The 21164-nt window shown below is 54.2% G+C and overlaps 2 protein-coding genes across 8 annotated transcripts; both read right to left on the bottom strand.

Annotated features, from left to right (window-relative positions):
• Window positions 1-1101: 1101 nt before the first annotated feature.
• Window positions 1102-7671, bottom strand: SLC22A17 (solute carrier family 22 member 17). 2 transcript variants are annotated; one of them, XM_032179986.2, is made up of 10 exons: window positions 7429-7671; window positions 6731-7234; window positions 6535-6638; window positions 4059-4213; window positions 3295-3460; window positions 2950-3095; window positions 2681-2786; window positions 2304-2521; window positions 1891-2002; window positions 1102-1727 (listed from the first exon to the last, which is right to left on the bottom strand). In XM_032179986.2, exons 2-10 carry the CDS (start codon window positions 6995-6997, stop codon window positions 1439-1441), a joined length of 1563 nt encoding a protein of 520 aa, XP_032035877.1. In that variant the 5' UTR covers window positions 6998-7234; window positions 7429-7671; the 3' UTR covers window positions 1102-1438. The 2 variants fall into 2 exon arrangements, with proteins under 2 accessions (XP_032035877.1, XP_032035876.1); XM_032179985.2 differs by having other exon boundaries at window positions 2250-2521.
• Window positions 7672-7739: 68 nt separating this feature from the next.
• EFS (embryonal Fyn-associated substrate) lies at window positions 7740-20895 on the bottom strand. 6 transcript variants are annotated; one of them, XR_009210168.1, is made up of 7 exons: window positions 19488-20523; window positions 15343-15621; window positions 14929-15069; window positions 14105-14827; window positions 13653-13742; window positions 10666-12440; window positions 7740-7825 (listed from the first exon to the last, which is right to left on the bottom strand). XR_009210168.1 is itself a non-coding variant. In XM_032179983.2 (7 exons), exons 1-7 carry the CDS (start codon window positions 19503-19505, stop codon window positions 11580-11582), a joined length of 1548 nt encoding a protein of 515 aa, XP_032035874.1. In that variant the 5' UTR covers window positions 19506-20895; the 3' UTR covers window positions 8778-11579. The 6 variants fall into 6 exon arrangements, 5 of the variants coding, with proteins under 5 accessions (XP_032035874.1, XP_032035872.1, XP_032035873.1 ...); XM_032179983.2 differs by lacking the exon at window positions 7740-7825 and having other exon boundaries at window positions 8778-11605; window positions 12170-12440; window positions 19488-20895; XM_032179981.2 differs by lacking the exon at window positions 7740-7825 and having other exon boundaries at window positions 8778-12440.
• Window positions 20896-21164: the final 269 nt, after the last annotated feature.

Genomic DNA, 21164 nt, shown 5'->3' on the forward strand with positions numbered 1-21164 from the left:
TAAATTGATTGAGACTTGTCTCAGATAATTTTTGGTTTACATAGCTTACACCTAGTGGGGGTAGCTTAAGAGACACTTAGGATATATTATCTTGTTTAATCCTCATAGCAACTCTTAAAGGAAGTTGGAAGCTAAGAGATTTGTCCAAAGTGGTAAGGCCAAACCAGGTGTGGTTTAAGAGGGAGGCCCTGGCACTGAGGTAGAAGTCTCAGTTTTCAGCTGCCACCTTCCAGAGACCAAGAGAACCCACTCTTGCCTTCCAAGGAATGTGCCCAAAAGTTAGAAGAGTTGGGAAGGTGACTACAGTATGCATCCATGAAGAGCTCTCTGGGATCTAATCATGTCTCAGCTTTGTCACTCATTAGCTTTGTAACCTTGGGCCAGTTACTGAGTCTGTCTGACCATAAGTATTCTCATCTGGTTTAAGAGAATAATAACGCTGTATTGAGCTTCCATTGTTTTTTTCTGAGAGACACCCAGTCCCACTTCTGCTAACAGTGCCCAAATTTTGCTTTCCCTATTCCCAGTTGGGAGAAATAGGGGTGTGGGAGGCATGTTACTCTAGCTAGCCAGTGACATGCTCTCTGGAAATTAATCTTCAGTGGGATAACCCAAAGATTAAATTCCACTGGAGCTCATTCATCTAGAAGAAGCCCTGACAAAAATGGTGCTGGTTTTTCCTCCTCAGACAAGGAGTCTTCTCTGCTCCTGACTAGTTATTTTATAACTAGTTCTGCTTCCCCTTCATTCTGTGAGCTCCCACCACAACCTGCCCCACCAAATCTAATAATTCTCTTTTTGTTTAAGTTCATTAGAGCCAGTTTTTATTGCTTACAACAACAACAACAATAAAAACCCCTAATTGATCCAAACACCTACCTTGCAATGCTGTAAAAATTAAATGATACGAAGTGTGTCAAGTGCTTAGCCCAGTTCTGGCAGCAGTGCAAGCAGTCAGTAAGTGGTGACAGTTGTCTGTAAGTCACCACTCGGGGCAGGGCACAGGCAGAGAGAGGGGAGATTGTTATTGGTGTGCATTCCACTGAGAAAAACCTTCCCCCAAGAGATAGAAGGACAAACAGAAGGGAGGGAAGTCCAGGCTATGATATGTTCGTTTATTCCAAATGTCTTTATTGAAACAGAATGATAGAGCAAGAAATAATGAGGTCTGGGTAGATGTCTTTGGGCGCAGGATGGAGCCCAGACCCAGTGGTTACAGTGTGGAGCTCTCTCCCTGTCCCCTGACTCTGGCCAAAGAGGTGAATGCAAAGCAGCAGGGAGGAGGCAGGGTGGGGACGGCCCTCTGAGCTCTCCGCGATGGCTGGCGTGAGGTGCCTCTGAGCCTTCTGGGCAGCCCTGCCTTCCCTACTCAGTCTTCTCGATCTTCTTGCCACCTTTCTGTGTGGGCCAGCCTCCCGCCAGGGTACTCAGAGGCCGCTCAGAGGGCAGGGTTGGGGGTGGCAAGCAGCGGGACGTGGTCACAGCGGGTAGGGGGTGGCTGCCGCAGCAGGGAAGGCCGGCGACACAGCTCCCCGTCCCGGAGCACCTCGGGCAGGAGCTTGCGCTTGGTCTCTGGCAGCAGCATAATGCTGAGAATGCAGAGGAGGGCGCAGGCCGCCAGCACCACGTGCTGCAGGAAGGCTCCATGGCCCATGTGGAGGCGCTGGGCCGGGCCGCTCAGCCCTCCAAGCGCCCCTAGAGCCATGATCAGGCCCAGGCCACGGCCCCTGGGGGAGACGGAGGAGGAGCTCAGCCCACAGCCGTGGCCTTGCCCGGCCCTTCTCCCGCAGCCCCCCTCCTCCAGCCCGCAGGCCCTGTCCTCAGGGGTGGAGTGGGGGAGTGGGAGGCGGAGGAGCCTGGCTCTGCCCCTGGGGGCACCCCTGCTCTCACCGGACAGTGGTGGGGATGACCTCAGCAGCAAGGAGGGTGCTGAGGATGGCAGCAGCTTGGGAGGAGAAGAGCCCAAGGACAGAGAAAGTGGTGATGGCAGCCTCGTTCAGATCTGCAGAAGCAAGAGGGATGATATGAATGGAGGTGGGGAGGCCAAGGCTGGCCTAGTCCCGGGTGTCATCCCCTTGGCTCTCTGTTCCCATGGCTCTAGCTGGGCAGGCTCTGGGCATTCAGTAATTGACTGGGAGAGCAGATGGGGCTGTGGGGCCAGGTGGAGGCTGGTGGAAGAGCTGGGCAGGGTCTGGGGCTTGTCTTGGGAGGCCTGTGCCAGAAGAAATGGCTGAGCCTGTCTGAAGCACCTCTGTTGGGGTTCCCTTGTTGAGCCCACACTGTGGGGAAGGTAGGATGCTCACAATCCCATAGGCCCAGCAGGACCAGGGAAGCAATGCCGGTAAGGGTCATGGAGAGAAGAAGGATGCCCCGGCGGCCAAATCGGTCCACGGTGACCCCCAGGAAGACACAGGCCAGGGCTGCAGTGCCGCTGGCCAGCAGAGAGCACAGGTAGAAGTCCGATGGGCTCCCTCCTCCTCCCACAGGCTGGTAGCAGTGGCGAATGGCGTGGGCAATGAAGCTGTGAGAAGGGGTGGGGAAGCAAAGAACAGAGTCTGAATCCCCGCCCGCAGCCTTCCACAGTGCTGATGGTCCTCTGCAGGGGTCCTCGGGCCTTCCCACCCAGCCAGCCCCCATTCCAGCTACTGGCCTGGCCCTCAGCCCAGACACCCAGGCTCACTTGGTGAAGCCCAGGATAAGCAGATTTTTCCAGATGTTGCGGTAGTTGAGGAGGGAAGCGAAGGAAAAGGAGGACGTTGCAGGGAGAGGGCAGGTATTCTCCAGGTCTTTGGGAGAGAGAGAGGAGCTGTCAGAAGAAAACTCTGAGACCCAGGATCCTCCCACATGGGTGGTGGGGACCCTGGGAGAAGGTGGCACAGCTACAACCATGCAGAGGGCACCATCATGTGTGCAAGTGAGGCAACACTCACAGGGACCCCTATCTCTTACCCTGCAGGGCCTCCTGGGCCTCCTCCCCCAGCATCTGCCCATGGGGCCGGTTTCGCTCAGCCAGGATCCTCAGCACAGACTGAGCCTCCTCGATCTGCCGCTTCACTATCAGCCACCGTGCGGACTCCAGGAACAAACCAGGCCAGCTGGGGGCAGGGTGGAAGGGGTATACTGTGAGGCCTCCCTTCTCCTGATCTAGGGGTGGGAAATGCTCACCACTGAGGGACTGGGGCTGGGGTAGGCCTGGACCAGGGGTAGTTGGAAAAGAGGAGGGGTCTCCGGGCTAGGGCTAATTTGGAGGCAGAGACGGGAATTGCCAGATGACAGGTGAAGGGTAATACTGACCCATAAAACAGGAAGAGGATGCAGGGAGCGGTGATCATTCGCTGCAGGAATCGCCAATCCTTAGAGACAAGGGCCAGGCCCAGGAACAGGAAGTGCCCTCCCACCCCCACCAACTCCCCTGCCAGGGCCACCCGAAGCCTCTGGGTTGGGTCGCACAGCTCCAGGCCTGGAGATACAGCAGGGGTGGAGAGAGGAGAGGGAGGCCAGGGAGGAAGAAGGCATAAGAGAGAAGAGGAGAGAGGGAGGGAGGAGGACAGAGAGCGAGGTCAGATGCAGAGTGGAGGCTGCAACCATTGCCTCCCTTGCTAACCTCTGGGTGGCAAGGATTGGGGAGATTGTTCAGCCCTCTCTCCTCTCCTGCTCAAACCTAGGAGGGCTCTAGGGCCAGAGTCCCGGGTGAGTGTTCAATATTTCCAATTTATAGGCCCTTTCCCATCAGGCCTCTTATTTGACCTTCACATCAACCCTTGTCCAAGGTCGCACAGCTAGGGACAATCCTTGTCCCTGGACTTACTGCTGTCAGGGGAATAGCACCTTATTCCCTGGCAGCAGTAAGTCCAGGGCAAAGACTTTAAAGATTGTCGGGAGGGGGAGATAGGTGTAGAGAGAAGCAAGAGCCCTGGATTCTTCAAGGGCCTGGGCAGGAAGATAGCTGAGATTCTAGGCAGCTGAAATGTGGCCTAGGGGGCAGTGAGGATGGCCTGGGGATGCAGGCAGGTAGGCATGAGACCCAAGGGAGGGAATTCTGGGAGGGTGCCACTTACGCATCAGGTAGACACCCAGGTCAACACCGGCAAGCAGAAAGCCCAGGAGGAATCGGAGGGCCATGACGCCTGTGGAGGAGCCTGCAGCAGCCCCTCCCACTCCACAGGGGCCCACCAGCCCCAAGGTCAGCAACACAATCCCACGACGGCCAAACCTAGAAAGTGGGAAGGGCCTCTGGTCACCCAGACTCTCTGGTGGTGGGGAAGTTGCTGGGTAAGACCCAGCTGCACACTTCAGAGCTAGAGGTATGAGAATGAAGTTCTGGGAGCAAGAGTTGGACAGAGGCTTGAGAAGATGGGAAGAGATGGGGACCATGGATGGGTGATGCCTGGCTACTGGGCACTGGGGTGTGGTTGTGGTTCTGTAAGAGGTGGGAACATTGACTCTTGGGCTGTTGGTCAGAGATTAGGGCACTTGTCAATGGATGTGAGATCACTCAACAGAGGGGATGGGATATTGCTTAGGGGATTTGGAACCATTCATCCTTAGGAATAGAGCTAATGGTCAGTGGGCCTGGATCTTGTCTTGCTCAGACTGTTCAGAGGAGATGTGAGAGGGGGGTTCATTGATATACAGAGTTGGAACTATTAACCTGTGGAGGGGAGGCCATTGGCCACTTGTTCATGGGGATACTACTGGTCAGTGAAGGTAAAGCTAATAATATTAGGGGACTGAGTAATTGATTTTTGGAGATGAGACCATTGTTCCATGGAGGTGGAACATTGGTCTATTAACACATTAAGAATGGTCAGGCTAGGCGCGGTGGCTCACGCCTATAATCCCCGCACTTTGGGAGGCCAAGGTGGGCAGATCAAAAGGTCAGGAGTTCAAGACCAGCCTGACAAATATGGTGAAACTCCATCCCTACTAAAAATACAAAAATTAGCCGGGTGTGATGGTGCATGCCTGTAGTCTCAGCTACTCGGGAGGCTGAGGCAGGAGAATCGCTTGAACCTGGGAGGCAGAGGTTGCAGTGAGCTGAGATTGTGCCACTACACTCCAGCCTGGGCAACAGAGCGAGATTCCATCTCAAAAAGAAAGAAAAAAGAAGAAAAAAGAAAGAAAAAAGAAAGGTCAGTGGGGACATGGACATGGGTCTATTAATCCATAGGGTAGGACTATTGATCAGTGGGATAAATCTATTAATCCATGGGAATAATCAGTAAGGATAAGGTCACAGACCAGGGGAGATGAGACTATTGGTAAGTGATGATGGTCACTAACTATGAGTTAGTGAAGACATGGTTACTGATTCTTGGAGGCTGGGCTATTGATCTTTTCAGATAAGACCATTGATCTATGGAGATGAAGATAGGGAGCCTCTGGTCATTGGAAAGGGGGCACCAATCCCTGGGAGTTAGGCTATTGATCTAATGGGGTGGGGCATTTTTCCATGAGGATGGGCTTATTGGTTAATGTGCTGAAGGCTGCAGATTTTAGGAGACCAAATTATTGATCTTTGGGGATGAAACCATTGTTCCATAGGAACGAGGCTACTGGTCTGTGGTAATGAGGCCACTGATGCATAGGGATGGGCTATTGACCTGTGGGTTTCGGATCATTGGCCCACAGAGGTGTGTGACTATTGGGCAGTGAGGATGGGTATTGATTTTAAGGAACTGGAATATTGAATGTTGGGATGGCTTTGATCCATAGAAGTTGAGTTATTAATCCACTTAGATGGAACTGTGGATCAACGAGGCTGAGTCTAATCGGAAGTTTAGTGCAGTGAGAGTATCTGGTCAGTGGTGATGGTGACCAGAATCAGAGATGAGATTTTTGATCTGTGGGAAGAGTTATTGGTTGCTGGGATTGGGCTGTTGATCTCTGGAGGTGAAGCTACTGACTCATGGAAACGGGGATTTTGGTGAGAGGATCTCAAAGCCCTGAGGATCCATGAGGATGTGACTTTTAATCTATGGGCTATTCACCTACAGAGGGTTGGGTCATTTGGTGGCAGGCATGGGACTGTGGGTTATTGGGTCTGAGGATATTTTCTTTGGAGATAGTTATTGACTTGTAGGGGAGGGGCCACTGGTCAGAAATGGAGTAATTTGTGAAGTTGAACAACTGATCAGTGGGAATGGAGCTGTTGGTGTTTAGGAATTAACATATTGATCTTCAGGAATGAGGTCACTGAGATGGAGCTAACAGTCCATGTGGTCTGTTAGTGGGGATGAGACTATTCTCTTTGGAGATGAGGCCATTGATTCAAGGATAGGGGGCCACTAATTAGTGGGAATGGGACTAATAGTCCATAGAGGTCGAGTCATTCTCTTGCACGGAAGAGGTAGGGAAGGTGTATTTCTTGATGGGGAGTGAAGTTGAGACATGGATAGACCATTGAATAGAAGTCCAGAGAAGACTGCAGAGTCCAGCGAATCGTCTTCGACCTCTTGTAAACGCCCGCTGCTTGGGCTAGCTTCCCTAGCACCCCCTCCTTTCTACCAGCCCTGCCCCCACGACAGCCCTCACCTGTCTGCGGGGTAACCCAGGAACAGGTAGCCGGAGGCAAAGCCCAAGATGAAGAGGATCTGCTCCAGGATCACCTGCCAGCCCAGGTCACACACCAGATCCCACTGGGGATGTGAGAAGGGTGCAGCGGGCGTGAGGCCCCGCCCTCGCCCCTCTCTGCCCGCCCCCAGACCCGCGGCCCGCCTGGCCGCCTCACCTGGCCGATGGCGTTGGTGGTGAGCACAGGAAGGCCATTATAGTCCCAATCCTTGAGGCAATGGTTGAAGTCCGGCGGGGCGAAGCCGCTGCACGAGGGGTCGGTACTGGTGGCGACACGGCTGGCGGCGCTGGCTGCTAGGGCAGCGCTGGCGACGCTGACGCCGCTGGCATTGGGAGGCTGTTCCCAGCCAGAGGCATTAGGGGGGAAGGCCCCGTAGTGGCAATGCAGCGGGGGCGCCAGCGTGAAGATGGGGTCCGAGGCCATGCCCAGAGCCACGAAGAGCACCGGCAGGCAGCAGAGGCCGAGCTGCAGCTGCTGGCCGCCGCCCAGCGCCCCCACCTGGGCGAGCAGCGCCTCAAAGCTGAGGGGGCCTGGGGGCACGGCCAGCGACAGGCTGCTGCCCAGTCCGTCGCCGCCCGCGTCTCCCTCCCCCTCCCGCTCGCGCTCCCGCTCACCCTGCAGCTGCTCCGTGGGCACCGCATCTCCGAGGGTCCCGACCTGCTGTTGGGGGGCAGGGGGTGGCAGGAGAAGGGTGAAGCGGAGGAAACCGCAGAGCAAGGGCAGGGGGCGGGTGGGAGCGAGGGCTAGGAAGGCAGTCAGGGGCGGGGGATGCGCAGGAGGAAAATGCCAGGCGCTCCGCGGGGGCGGGGGTGCGGGGAGAGGATGGCGTCGCCACCTGGGGCTCGGGCACTTACTCCGTTGGAGGTGGGGGTGATCTCTACAGTGTTGTCGATTTTGCCGCCGCCCCCGCCATTGGGCTCGGGGGTCCCGGTGGCCACCCGGGGAGCCAGCTTGCCGACCGCAGGGGCCCTGCCGGCCCGCGCCGAAAGGATGCGCTGTCCTCTGGCCCAGTTGCGCGCCGGCTGCCCGGACACAGAGAGCCCGAAGAGATCCCGCTCTGCAGCTCTGCAGCCGCGGGCGCCTCCTTGGTCTCTGCGATCTCTGCGCTGCTTTCCCCTCCCCTTCCTCTAGACTCTCCTCCCCTTCCCACGTCAGCAGAACCTTCGGTCCAGACTCTTCGTCAGAGAGAGGAAGGGGGGCCAGGGCCCAGGGGAGGGAGAGGAAGGGGGCTCTGCCGTCTCTTTCCTGGATCTGCGGGCCATTGCGGTAAAAAGGAAAAAAAGCTGAAGGATAGTAGCTAGTCCAGGTAGATGCCAGAGATTCTTCCTCTGCTTCCAATCATTTGCCATCACTCATTCATTCATTCACCCATTCACTAATCAGTAAAATTTAAGTGTCCACTACGTTCCAGGACTTGCACTAGACTTTAAGGATAATAGGGTGGACAAGTTCCACTTTGGAGACCTTTACTCCAGGGAGACAGACATGTAAACTGGCTATTGCAGTACAATTTATGCATATGGAAGCCTGGCTTAGCTCTGTATCAGCCCTAGCTTCAGTCCTCTACAAGGAGACCACTTTCTTGGGTTTCATCACTCCCATCCTGTTTAAATCTCCATTTCTCAACAGCATTTGGCACTGTTGACCCTCTCTTCCTCTAAACACTCTCTTCCTTTGCTGCCGAGTCTCTCCTGCTCCCCTTTTCTCCATTGCAGAAATCGTCTTCCAGCTCATGGCATTGGTGCTGAGCATGGGCAGGCCATTATCGTCCCGGTTCTTGAGGCAATGATTGAAGTCCAGCGGGGTGACGCAACTGCAGGAGGGGTCTGTATTGGTAGTGATGAGGCTGGTGGTGCTGGCTTCTAGGGCCATTCCTGTCTGTATCATTTAGACACCATCGTTCAGTGTCTGGAATCCTCACAGACTTAGTCCTAGGCCCTCCTCTCACCTCACACTGTCTCCATCTTGGGATCTTACCTCTGCCCACAGCTTCAATCACCACCCATACAAACAATACAAACCTGATGCCCAGACTGACATCTCCAGCTTCCACCTCTGTTCTGAGCTCCAGACCCATGAAGCCACCTCTTATTTGACCTTCACCTTGGATGACTCACAGGGACCTCAAACTCAATATGTTCAAGACCAAATTTTTGCTTTTCCCCCATAACTTGGTTGTCTTCCACTGCTTTTTTTCTGCAGCGAATGGCACCCTCAACATCGCATTGAGGCCAAATGCTCAGGCAACAGCCCTTAGAGCTTTCTCTTCCTTATCCATTTTGAATCCTTTACAAAATTCTGCCCATTTTACTTCCTATATATTCTCAGATATCCCACATCTCTCCATCTCTACCCCTATTAGTCAAGCTACCTGTTGCAAAGACCACTTTAGTCCCCTAATTCCTAACTGGTGTTCTGCATCCGCTTCGTTTACACCTCCTTGCCACCCATATGTCATTTATAGTCAGATAGAATGATCTTTTCAAAATACAGATCTGATCATGTATCTTTCCTGCTAACCAGCCTTCAGTGGTGTCTCCTCACTGTCAAGGTGAATATTAAAAATCTAGATACCTCATACATGGTTCTATATGCCTGGTCACATGCTGTCTGTAGTTCCGTCTCACTTCTTTCCCCAAACTCTCTGCATTCCAGCCACAGACCTTCTTCTTGTTTTCCCAGTGCCACGAGGCCTTTGAACAAGCTGGTTCCTGCACCTAAAAAGCTTCTTAGTCACATTTTTCTCATCCTTCAGCTCTCAGCTCAAACATCTTTGCTACACAGGAGTCTTCCCTAACCTCTATTATTGCTACTCAAAGTGTGGTTCATGGACCAGCAGCATACCTGGGAGCTTGTTAGAAATGCAGAATCCAAGCCTCACCCAGACCCTTAAATCATAATCTGTATTTTAACCAGATCTCCAGGCATAGGTATTATACATTAAAGGTAGAGACACACATGTCTAAGAGGTTTGTTACCTGATAGGTACTTTATCCTGTAATCCTAGGTAAGGGCTAGAAAGCAGTGTTCTATCATTGTAAGCTGGGAAATTGTTCCCCTTCTCTCCACTGAACCACACCTTTAACTTGTCTCTGTTCAGAAATTTTCCACATATGGGAAACTCTTTTCTTCAGACAGGGTCTCACTCACTGTCTTACCCAGGCTGGAGTGCAGTGGCTTGATCATAGCTCACTGTGGTCTCCACCTCCCCAGCTCAAGCAATCCTCCTACCTCAGCCTCCTGAATAGCTGGGACTACATGCATGTGCCACCACACTTGGCTAATTTTTTGATGTTTTGTTGAGACAGGGTCTCACTGTGTGGCCCAGGCTGGCCTCATACTCCTGAGTTCAAGCCGTACTCTGGCCTCAGCTTCCCAAAGTGCTGGGATTACAGGTGCGAGTCACTGCATCCCTCCGAAACCTTTCTTTGCTAATGCATCAAGCAGCCTCCTACCACTTCCCCTCTCTCAACTCATTTCAGCATCTCTTCAGGTTTTACTATGGTGCTGAATAGCCAATATTCCTTGGGGATTTATTGTCTGCATCCTTGTGTCTCTCCTGGAATAACAATCACTTAATTTATACCTTGTGGGGCTGTTCACATGCATTTTCTTGTTAGGTCCTCATAATAACCCAGTAAGACCATTATGATCATGCTAATATTGAAGATAAAACCAGGACTTCAGAGGGACTGGCATGATTTACCCATGGATACACAAGTACATGGCAGATCAGAGACTTGAATTGAAACCTCTAACTCCAGGCTAATCTCTTGAAATTCTGTTTGGAAGATGATGGACGATGGACTTCAACACATAGGGGTGAATTTTGTTAGCCCCAGAATCTGACAGTGCATTTTTCTTTGAGAGTGAGATGAGAAAGGAACCTAAAGGGGAGGAGGCAAATGTGCAGGGGTGTCAACAGACTATGATTATGCCCCCAATCCAGTCATCATGCCATGGTAGTATCTTGGGAAAGCAGAACTGAAGCAATTGATTTGTAGCTTGGATGTTTTCCCTTGTGGTAAATGGCTAGCGTGATCTATCTAAGCCATAGTCTCATCAATTTCACCAAAGTCCTGAAGACTGACCTTTCAACACATTGCATTCATCTGCCACCGCGGATCCTCCAGAACATGGTTTGTCCAGAAGGATGATGAGCAGGTCATACTGAGATGATCTACCTGGAAGCTGAGTGAAAGGGCCTATACCCTCTTGGTGTCAGCTAAGGAAGAGGGTGCCTAGACTGGCCAGCAGCAGTCTCCAGTTGGCCAGAGCTATCCTGTGGTGCAAAGCTGAGGCTGGGCCTTTAGTTGGGGTGGCCTCTCCAGGATGGCACATTTCAAGGCCCTTATGTGGTCAGCTTCTCTCCACATTGACACCTCTCTAATGACATCATATGACAATGAAGTCTTGGAGGAAGGCCCTCAGGTTAGTCATCGGCATCTGCCCTCTGGGAACACTAGTCCTCAGACTCTCCTCCTCTGGGTTTCGTTTCAGATCTCACCTCCCAACCACCCTGTCTAAAGTCTCCTTCACTGGCCTCTCCCCTCATCTACTTAGTTTCTTCACATCATCCTGCCGACTTCCATCACCAGCAAATGTCAAATCTATGGCAGGTTTATGTTTTTATTTATGTATTTTAACTGACTTATTTGTGTATCCCACTAGAACAATACATTCACAATACACTTGCAGAACTGTGCCTGGCGCATCATGGGAGCAGAGAACTTGTCCAGTGAATAGTTGCTGAAGAAAGGAGTAAAATCTCCCCCAAACCCCTAAAGGCATCCTTTTCATAGTGTGTGTCCCATAGGTATGGCTGCTGAGCACCAGGGCTGCTCACCATGCTCCCAAGAAGCAGAGTCAGGGAGGCAGACAGCAGAGTTTATTGAGGTGCACACCCATGTCTGAGCCCCAGCTCTCTCCGCCTTCTGTGGGGAGAAGCCCACTGGTCTTTCTGAGAACCTTCAAACTCTGGACAGTTTATGTCTTGCCCGCACTCTCAGCTAACAGTGCAGCACTGATCTTCTAGAGCCAAGAAACAGGAAAAGAGAGAAGCTCTATGTGGCCCCAGGTTTCTGCCACCTGACTTTTCACGGCCAGCCTTCCGAGGTCGGTGGCAGTGCAGTGACCTCCACCCTAGGCCGAGGAGAGAAGGGTCCAGTTCCTCACTGCCCCAGAGCCTAGTACCTGCTCCTGACAAAGCAGGGAATAATATTAAATATAAATAATTTATACAAAATGGCTTGTACAAAAAGTAGGTTGGGGGAGAAGACACCTCTGTGAGAGGTTGAGATGAGCAGAAAGGGCAGGAAAGGGGAAAGATACCCCCACTTCTCCTAGTCCCTTAACAAAGCCCTCCAGCCACCCAAGGCCTAAAGGGGGGCTTTGGCAGGCAGGGGAGGAGCAGAGCTGTGCCAAAGGACCTTCAGGGAGCCAGGCTAGTGAGCAGGGTAGTGAATCGCAGGGCCTGCCCTGCCAGTTCTGTTACACACTGCACCATCTCTTGGATGGCAGGGCTGGATGGGTAGCCCAGGGCAGCTCCCTTGACAGCCAGCACAGTGGCTCGCAATGCCTGGCCCAGTGCTGTACCTGCAGCCCTGACCTGTGCTCTCAGAGGGGCAGAGGCTGCCAGCCGGCCCAGGGTGTCCCCAACAAACACCAGGCGATGAGCAGCCACCACCACCCTCTTGCTGTGGGGCACGAAAAGGCGCGGGGGCTGATTAGCCTGGGTACTGGACATCAGGGCTGCCACAGCTGCCTGCAGGGCTGAGTAGTGGCTCTGGCATTGCCCAGCGTAGAAGTGCAGGAGCTGTAGATCTCCGGTGGACAGAACCAGTGGCTCCCCTGGGGACAGGGCCTCCTGAAGGGCAAGAGGAGTGGTCAGAGAGAACATTCTCATCAGTGCCATTTCCTCCCTCACTTCTTTTCTCCTTCCTCCCTTTCTTCCCAAGGGCAATCCTTTTAGCTCTTACCTCTACCCATTGGAAAGTTTAGATTCTACAGAGAGCAGCAGTGAAGTGCCCACACTTGATATCGGATAGATCTGGATTCAAACAACCTCAAACTTGATTTCAGACAAGGCTTTGAACTTGGTTTCCTTAACTCTAAAACAGGGAGTCTAGGACTGCACTGTCCAATACAAACATAATGTGAACCACATGTGAAATTTTAGATGTGTTAGTAGCCACATTAAAAGTGGTAAAAAAAAAAAAACCCTAATATATTTTATCTAACTCCAAATATAAAAATGTTATAATTTCAACATATAATCAACATGAAAATTATTGAGACTTTTCCCATACTGAGTCTGCAAAATCCAGGGTCCATTTTATATTTGCAGCATATTTCAATTTGAACTAGCCATATCTTGAGTGCTCAATAGCCATATGTAGCTCGTGGCTACTGTACTAGATAGTGCAGTTCTGGTATGTACCTCATGAGGCTGCAGTGAAGATCAATTGAGATAATACAGAGAAAGGGCTTAGCACAGTGCATTTCACACTGTGAGCACCAGATGCGTATTAACTGTGGCTATGATTAATACTAACACATGCAGTGTGCCTAGCACAGGGTCTGGCACTTGGTAAATACCTGATAAATGGTAGCTATTGTGTTGCGACCATTCTACGCAGGGTTGAGGAAACCACCTCACTTTCTGAGGCCTGGAGAGATTAACTGACGGCTTCAAAGCTCCTGGCCTCTCAGTAGTGGAGCTGGGATTAGAAGCCAGGTCTCTTAGGAGCCCAGGAATTCACAGTTGGAAGGAGGCTCCGAAGTCCCCAGGCCCAGCTCTGACCCCACAACTCAGAAACTTTCTGCTCTCTTGGCTGCTTGATTTTCTGACTCCTCTCCAACACATTCTTTCCCCTCTTTCTGAATTCCTAACATCCTCTTCCAAGGTCCAGTTCCTTCCTGTAGATTTCTAACTTGCCTCCGCTCTGTCCCTGGTTCCTGTGAACTCTCACTCCATCCTAACCTATTTCCTTCCACGGTTGATGGCTCAGTTCTTCTCCCAAGTCCCCGTTCCTCCCTCCCCGGCCCCCTTCTCTAGCACCATTCCCGCCAAGGTCACCTGCGGCGCCGGCATCCCCCTCTCGGGCAGTTCAGGATCCCCTGTGCAGGCCTGATCCGGGGGCCTAGATCCCTGAGCTTTGTCCATGCCCTGCAGGAGGGGATCAGGTCTCAGTGCTGGGGTGGGGGAGCAGGACAGGGTGGCCTCTGTGGACTTTCTCTCCCTTCCCGGACCCCCTTCCTTCCCAAGGACACTCCTGTTATCAGAGGTGTAGTCCCTTGACTCCAGAGAGCTCTGGTGGCCCCAGGCTGGGTCTAGGAGGAACAGTGTGGCACTGGTACAAGTGTTGTGGCCAAGTACTGGGGTCCCAGGCTGCAGGGTAGAGGGCCAGGGGAGAGGGAGGGGGGACAGAAGGGAGGCAGGGAGGCTCTGCCTCTGTGCCCTAGGTCTCCACACTCCTCCCCTTGGTCCCCCTGGGGTCCCTCCTGGTGGGGCTGCCAAGGGGCGCTCACCTTCAGGTGGACATAGTCATACTCCTCAGCCATCGGAATGCCCTCGTACTCATTGTGGTGTCCTGCTGGGTCATCCTCCCTCTCCCTGCCCTCTGGATCCCCCTCGACCTTGGGGCCTCCATAGCCAGGCAGGCGGGGTGGGGGTGGGGGCAGAGGCCGGTCCTGGATGCTGCCCTTCCGGCCTGGGGCAGGAGAGGGCACTGGGGAGGGGCTGGGGGCCTCAGGGACAGGCAGGGCAGGCAGAGGGCGGCGGGACAGGCTCTCAGCTGAGGGGAGCCGGGGCCTGTGTGGGGGTGGGGGGCTTCTGGCCAGAAGCTGGGCCAGGGTGTCCTGGTCTTGGGAGGCCAAGGCTCCAGGGGGCTCTGGAGAAGGGGGAGCCTCTGGCCCCAGCAGAGGCACATCGTAGATCCCCTCATCAGTGCCCCCGCCCTCCCCATCTGCCAGCAGTTCCTCCGGTGCTTCATACAAATTGAGTAAGGCTGATGCTCGTTTCAGGTTGGAGGGGGCAGCATAGATGGGGGGCCCCGGCTCCCGGCCTCCTTCCCACTCCAGATCTGGTTCCAGCTCTGCAGGTGGCTTTGGGGTCAGGGGCACATCATAGGGAGCATTATCCTCTCCAGGGGTCTGCGGGGCAACCCGGGTCAGAGGGTGGGAAAAGGAGGCAGGGCAGTCATAGGGGCTACTGGAGGGCACCCGGAGGGCGGTGGGGGGCACATCGTAGACCTGCAGAGAGGAGTGGTCAGTCATCTGTCAGCTCAGCAATGAACCCTCCCTTGGGACCATTTGTCTCCCACCCAACATACACAGGGACCTCTAGCCCTCACCTCCAAGACATCTCTGGGAGCAGCCAGCTGGGTCCCACTAGCTCTGGGGATCTTGTAGATGGGGTCAGGAGAGGGTGGGCAAGGTCCAGCTGGAGGTCCTGAGGTTGGACAGGGCCGAGCTGGGGGCGGCACCACATACACCTGAGGGATCAAATAGATGGGGGGTCAGGAGGAACGGAGGGGGCAGTGATCAGACAATGTCTGAGTGCGAGGAGCTTAGAGACCTTCTAACTCTCCCTGTACCGAGAGGCCCACAGCTCAGAAAGGTTGGTAGACAGGTTTCGTCCAGCGCAGAGCAGTGAAGAGCTGTGGCCTCAGGGCTCTTCCTGCCCACCTGCTGCAGGCCCTGGGTGGGGCTAGTCAGGGAGGAATGGGGCTCTTCTGGCTTGGGGTTGGGGAGGCTCCCACTCTCACCTCCTGGTCCTCATTGCTGTGATCTGGGGCTGGATATGGTGAGTCAGGCTGGGCTGGGGACGCAGGAGAGAGGCTGGGTTTGGGTGCTGGGCCAGCAGGCAAGAGCTTCACCCTGTTGGCGGGCACAATGCCCTGCTGGCCGTGTAGGGAGCAGAGGCACCAGCCGTCCAGTCCACCAGCGCCCTCTCTCTGCAGGACCCGTAGGACATCCCCTCGGCGGAAGGACAGCTCCTGGGGGGACTCAGCGGTGTTGTCATACAGTGCCCGGGCCAGCTGGGCCTGGTGGGGGAGGTGGGAGTGGGGAGAAGGGTCTTCAGACCCCTTTCAGGTCATGTCACCCCTGCTGAAAACCCTTCGGAGCTCCGCATTTCCCTCAAGCTAAAAACCTGAACTCTGGATGCAGCTTTCTGCCTGGGCCCTAGCTTCTCTCCAGCTTCACCACTTGCATTCTCCTTCTTCCTTTCATTTCCTTCAACTAGACCAACTCTCCTCAGAGAGGCCGATTCTTTACTCTTCTCCCCGCCCCATTCTCTGTTTGTCTCCACCTATTGTTTCCGTCCTCATACTTTATACTATTTGTCTATTTGCTTTTTTTGTATCAATTTCTTCCCTTATACTGTGAACCCTATGAACATAGGAACTGCTATATTTCTAGTCCTTGCAATAAGGCCTGACCTGGAATTGGTCATTACACATGTTGAATGAATTTCTTCCAAAACATATGAAGCCCTGCTACAGTCTCTCATAGAATCTCCTTTACCTTCTCTCTGTTCCCAAGTCATTATCCCTCACTAGCAAAAGGTTAGATTAAGCAGCCGCAGAGACCTCTCATTCTGAGAGACTGGGAGAGGCCTAGTCCAGACAGTGTGCCCAGGCATAATAAGAAGGAAAACAGAAACAAAGCAATTGTTTTGCTCTCAGTCTTAGCAAATAAGGATCTACCAGAAGAGGCTGAGGTTACCATGGAGAAAAGTGTGTATTCTTGTGTGTGTGTCACCACGGCCTGGGATCCTACCAGCAGGCATCACCATTTAGCAATGGGCCCTTCCATTGCAGGACAGAGTGTGTCTTTGTGTGTGTGTGAAGGGGGTTGGCAGGCCAACCAAAAGGAAACATGTATCATCCTGTTTCCAGTCCTGTCTGGTGGGGGCTTAGAAGCTTTTTCCATCAAGGGCCACAGGCTCAGGTAATAAGTCACAGGTACCAAGTGCAAACAACATTTCCGGACACTGTGCAAATCTTTGCATTAATCAACTCATCTCATTTAATTCTCACAACAACCTCACGAGGGAGGAACCTTCATTACCCCATTTTGGAAAGAAAACTGGAAGAGGGAGGTTAGTACTTTGTCTGATGCCATATCGCTGGCTCAGCTGGTGGAGCATAATCTGAAACCTAAGCTGCTTGATCCCAGAGCCTGTGCTCTCAATCACTGGCGCTACTGCTTCTCCACAATTACAAATGTAGGAATCTACTTAAAAGAAAGAGTAGTAACAGTGGCTGAGAGGGTCCCTAACTCAAAAGCAAGTCGAGCGCACAGGAAAGCCTTCTTATACCCAATTTCCCTTTGCTATAACCCTTCGCAGTGCTCTTGCTCCATGATGTCTTTTGGTAGAATCAAGCTAAAACCACTCAAAACATACAATTACATTCAGCTTCAGTTTTGACTGCTAAATGATGATGCTTGCTGGTAGGATCCCAGGCAGTGGTGACTTACATGTAGTGTTGGAGAGCAGCTAGTTAGGCATTACTAGCCAGGTAGCCAGATGGACTGACCAATTCAGCAAAAACAATCTCAAGTTAAAGATCTCAGGCAGGCTGCCACCAGATTCTAGGGAGAAGGATGCCTTGCTAGAGTCAGCAGGAGTGCATGTTCCTCTTGGCTGATGTTTCCCTCTGGTGGTGAGGTTGTCTGGCCCCTCATGGCTGGGTGATTTTAACAACAAATTGACCCCTCTTCTTGCCTGATTCCCAACTCATCAAACGAGTTTCTGATTATATTTTGGTTTCTAAAGGATATTGTCCCACACAAAGAAACGTGCTAACCAGATGACACAAATTCCCGGTTAGTGCTGCACTTTTCTTTTTAGTTGTAAACTATAAATCAGTCTTTTGGATCTAGCCAGGGCATTAAAAGCACAGTTCTAGAGGCAGACCTGGGGTTGAGTCTTGGCTGTGTCTCTTTCTTTTAAAATTTTATTTAAAGTATTTCTTTAGAGACCAGCTCTTGATCTGTGGTCCAGACTGGAGTGCAGTGGCACAATCATAACTCACTGTAACCTCGAATGCCTGCGTTCAGCCTCCTAAATAGCTGGGATTACCGTTGCGACCCACTGCTTGGCGGTCTGTCCCTTTCTAGCCAGGTTCCTTTGGGCAGATTGTTTAACTTTTCTGAGTCTCAATTTCCTCCTTTGTAGAATTCCATATGCGCATATCCATTTTCAGATAATAATGATACTACCTTCACAAGGTAGTTGTGAGAGTTGCATGAGATAATGCATAAACTATGATAAAGCGTAGCACAGGGCCAGGTGCAGTAAATGCTCAATAAATAATAGCTGTTATTAGAATCCTGTGAGTTTGATTAGCATAAATGCCCCTGACCCCAAAAAGAAAAATCTACCTTCTTGGGACTACAAAGCTGACCAGCTGGCTTCTGAACTAGTATCTCTATGCCAGAGTACTCCCAGAGGTACTCTATCTCCAGAGGGCCTCCTTCCGCACTCTGAGCTGGGGTTTCCTGGCCATCGTTACAGATTGAGGAACTAAAAGGAATTTGGGGCCAGGTGCGGTGGCTCATGCCTGTAATCTCAGCACTTTAGAAGGCTGAGGCAGATGGATTGTTTGAGCCCAGGAGTTTGAGACCAGCCTGGGCAACATGGCAAAACCCCGCCTCTACAAAAAATACAAAAGGCCGATGTGGTGGTGCGTGCTTGTAGTCCCAGCTACTCAAGAGGCTGAGGTAGGTGGATCACCTGAGCCCAGGAGGTCGAGGCTGCAGTGAGCCGTGATTGTGCCACTGCACTCCAGCCTGGGTGACAGGGTGAGACCTTGTCTCAAAAAAAAAAAAAAAAAAAAAAAAAAATGGAGTTTGGTCTGAGAAAGAACCAAACTTGAACCTGTCCTCAAAGGGCATGGGAGGACATTGGGTGGCTCTGTGCTTCTCTTTCCAGTCTCTCTCCAAGAGTCCCCACTGAGAAGGGAACAGAAAGCAGGTGATGGCCTCGCTTCCCTGGGAATCTTAGGTAGGACCTAGAAGAGGGTGGAAGGGGAACAAAGCTGCCTGGATTCAGACTGCATAGACTGTAGAACAGAAAGCAGAGGTGGGGCTGTAGAGCGCTCCTCCCGGTGTTAGGACTGAGTTCCGTCCAATGGAGCTAAGCCTCTGGGCCCTGCCGTTATGGGACAGAGTTGTTGATGGACTGATTGATGATGGGTGTGACCACTCCTGCTTTATCCCCCAGCGGCCTAGCTGACTGGTGAGGGAATGGCCAGCCTAATGTGGGTGGCAGAGAGCCTCTGTGCTCTCTGGGAGGCCTCCTCCCACTGTCCCATCATGCCAGCTGTCTCCTCCCTTTGTCCCGATCCCTGGAAAGTGGCCTGAGGCTGGCTGACATCACCTCCCCTCCTCCCTCTCTCTGTCTTCTCTTTCTCCTTGCCTGATCTCCCTTCTTTGCTCTATCTCCCTCTTTTCTCTATCCCTTGTCTCGAGATGGGCCTTCTTGGGTCCTTCAGCCTCTCGTTTTCCGTGAGCCACTAGGTCCTTTCAGTCCCCTCCAAACCTTTTACTTGCCTCCCAATCATAAGCCCCTGCCAACCACCAGTGGCCATCTGTTCCCGCCCAAAAGGAGCAGATAGGACTCGGGCTACGCTTGCCCCCTCCCCTCCATTCAGGCCCAGCCTCTAGGAAGAAAAAGGAGAATGGGGAGGGGGCGGGGAAGAGGGGCAAGCCCAGAGCCAAGAGGAGCAGGGGATGAGGAGTGAGAGGGAGAAGGGAAACAAAAGTGAGAGGAGGGGGACACAGCCTCCTGGAGAAGAAAGGGACGAAGGAGAGAGACAAAGAGAGGGCAGAAATAAAGTGATAGGAGCGCAGGGCAGGCCGTGGAGGTCTCTCCCCGGCAGCCTCCATTCCCTGGTGGACTCACCGACGTGGCAATGGCCATGGCTTTGGCCTCACGCGCAGCCTGCCTCAGGCCAGGCTCGGTTTTGCTGACTTCAGCGGTGGCTGCCCCGCACCATGGTCCGCGGCCTCTAGCCCCCAGCTGTGGCGCCTGAGTCGTGGCCTCCGCCAAGGTTGGAGGAGGAGAAAGAAAACCCACAAAACTTCCCAAATGAGAGGCAGGCTAGCCAGGCAGGAGGAGGAGCGGGGTGGGCCGGGGCGTCGCTGCGGGACGGCATCCAAGGGCGCGCGCTGCGTGCTGTCCCCGCGGCCTCCCGGGCGCCACCGGCTCGGCCAGGCCCCGGGAGCTGCGCGCCCTAGGCCGCGGGGGCGCCCCGGGCTCGCAGGAGCCGAAAATTCCCTTCCGGGAGCGGGGCGGGTGAGCAGGCGGGCGCTGGGCTGCGCTCGACGCTTCTCCAGGCCGCTCAGGAGAGCCTCGAGGGCTGGGAGAAGCCGCCGGGGCGGTTGGGCTGGACGAGCGAGTTTAGGGGCCAACCCTCTCCACCCGCCGGCCGCGCTGCAGAGCGGTGCTCCCAGGGCTGGGGTCTGCGGCGACCCCGCTGGGAGGGAGGGAGAGCGAGAACTGAGACGCTTGTCCCAAGTTGCCTGGAGCCAAAGGCCCCCGAGAGCGTGGCCGTGGGGCTGGGTCGCTGGAGTGGCCGCCTCTGCCCAGACACTCGCACCCCCGGCGGCGCGGCGGTTTTCACGCGCGCATTCACTCAGCGCGCCCGGGGATCTGAGGTCGCCGCCACGGCGCCTCGCCCCGGGCAGCAGCAACCAGCACGCAGGCACCCCTGGAACAGGCAGGACGGCCTTCCCGACGCGCGGCCTGCGCCCAGGCGGCGGAGGGGCCCAGCCCCCTTCCAGTCCTCGGCTCCACGGCGCAGGGCCACGAGCTCCCGCTCCCACCCTCGGCCCCTGGCACCCGGCGCCGGCTTCGCCGCCCCTTCTCACACGCACCCTTGGCAGGGCCCCGCGGGGCGCCCCAGAGCTTGGGGGCAGCTCCCAGGTGTCTCTGGGAAGGGAAAGAAAGGCCACAAAGCAAAAGAAGGAGCAAAGAGAAGGCGAAGGAGGAGCAGGGGCCCGGGTCCTGTGGACTCGCCTGGGCTGGGGGTGGGGACACTGAGAGGGCTGCGAGGGCTCCGGGGGTCGCGCGTGGCCCGCAGGCTCACCCCTGGCCGGCGGCTGCCCTTCCCTCCCCTTCCTGGGCTCCTGGCCCCTCTCAGTGCTGTTCCTTTCTCCTCCCCTCAGGCCCTCTCCTCTCCCGCGCGGGGCTCAGTCCTGGGGATTAAGAGAAAGGAGGGAGGGGAAAGGGGAGGGGAAGGCAAGGGGCGGAGGAGAAAGAGGGACGATCCTTCCGAAGGCGGGTGTTGAGTTTCAGCTCAGGACCCTCGGGTCCAACGGCCTGTGGTATCCCCCACACCCCCCACCCCCGTCCCGCCCTGGCCCTGCCCCAGTCCCTAGCGCCTTCCTCCTCCGGACTCCGCTGCAGGCCTCGCCCGCGGTGGTCCGGTCGGCTTTCTCCGGGAGCTTTCCTCTCCCCGCCACGCCCCCGTCTCCCCGGCCGTCCCCGCGCCTCTCGGCCTCCCTTTCATTAGCCCCACATCTGTCTTTCCCATGGGAGGGAGCGCGCGCATTCCGCCCAGCGGGGCCCTTAGCAGAG

This window comes from Hylobates moloch, unplaced genomic scaffold (assembly GCF_009828535.3).
Source record: "Hylobates moloch isolate HMO894 unplaced genomic scaffold, HMol_V3 SCAFFOLD_16, whole genome shotgun sequence".
Classification (NCBI taxonomy): Eukaryota; Metazoa; Chordata; class Mammalia; order Primates; family Hylobatidae; genus Hylobates; species Hylobates moloch.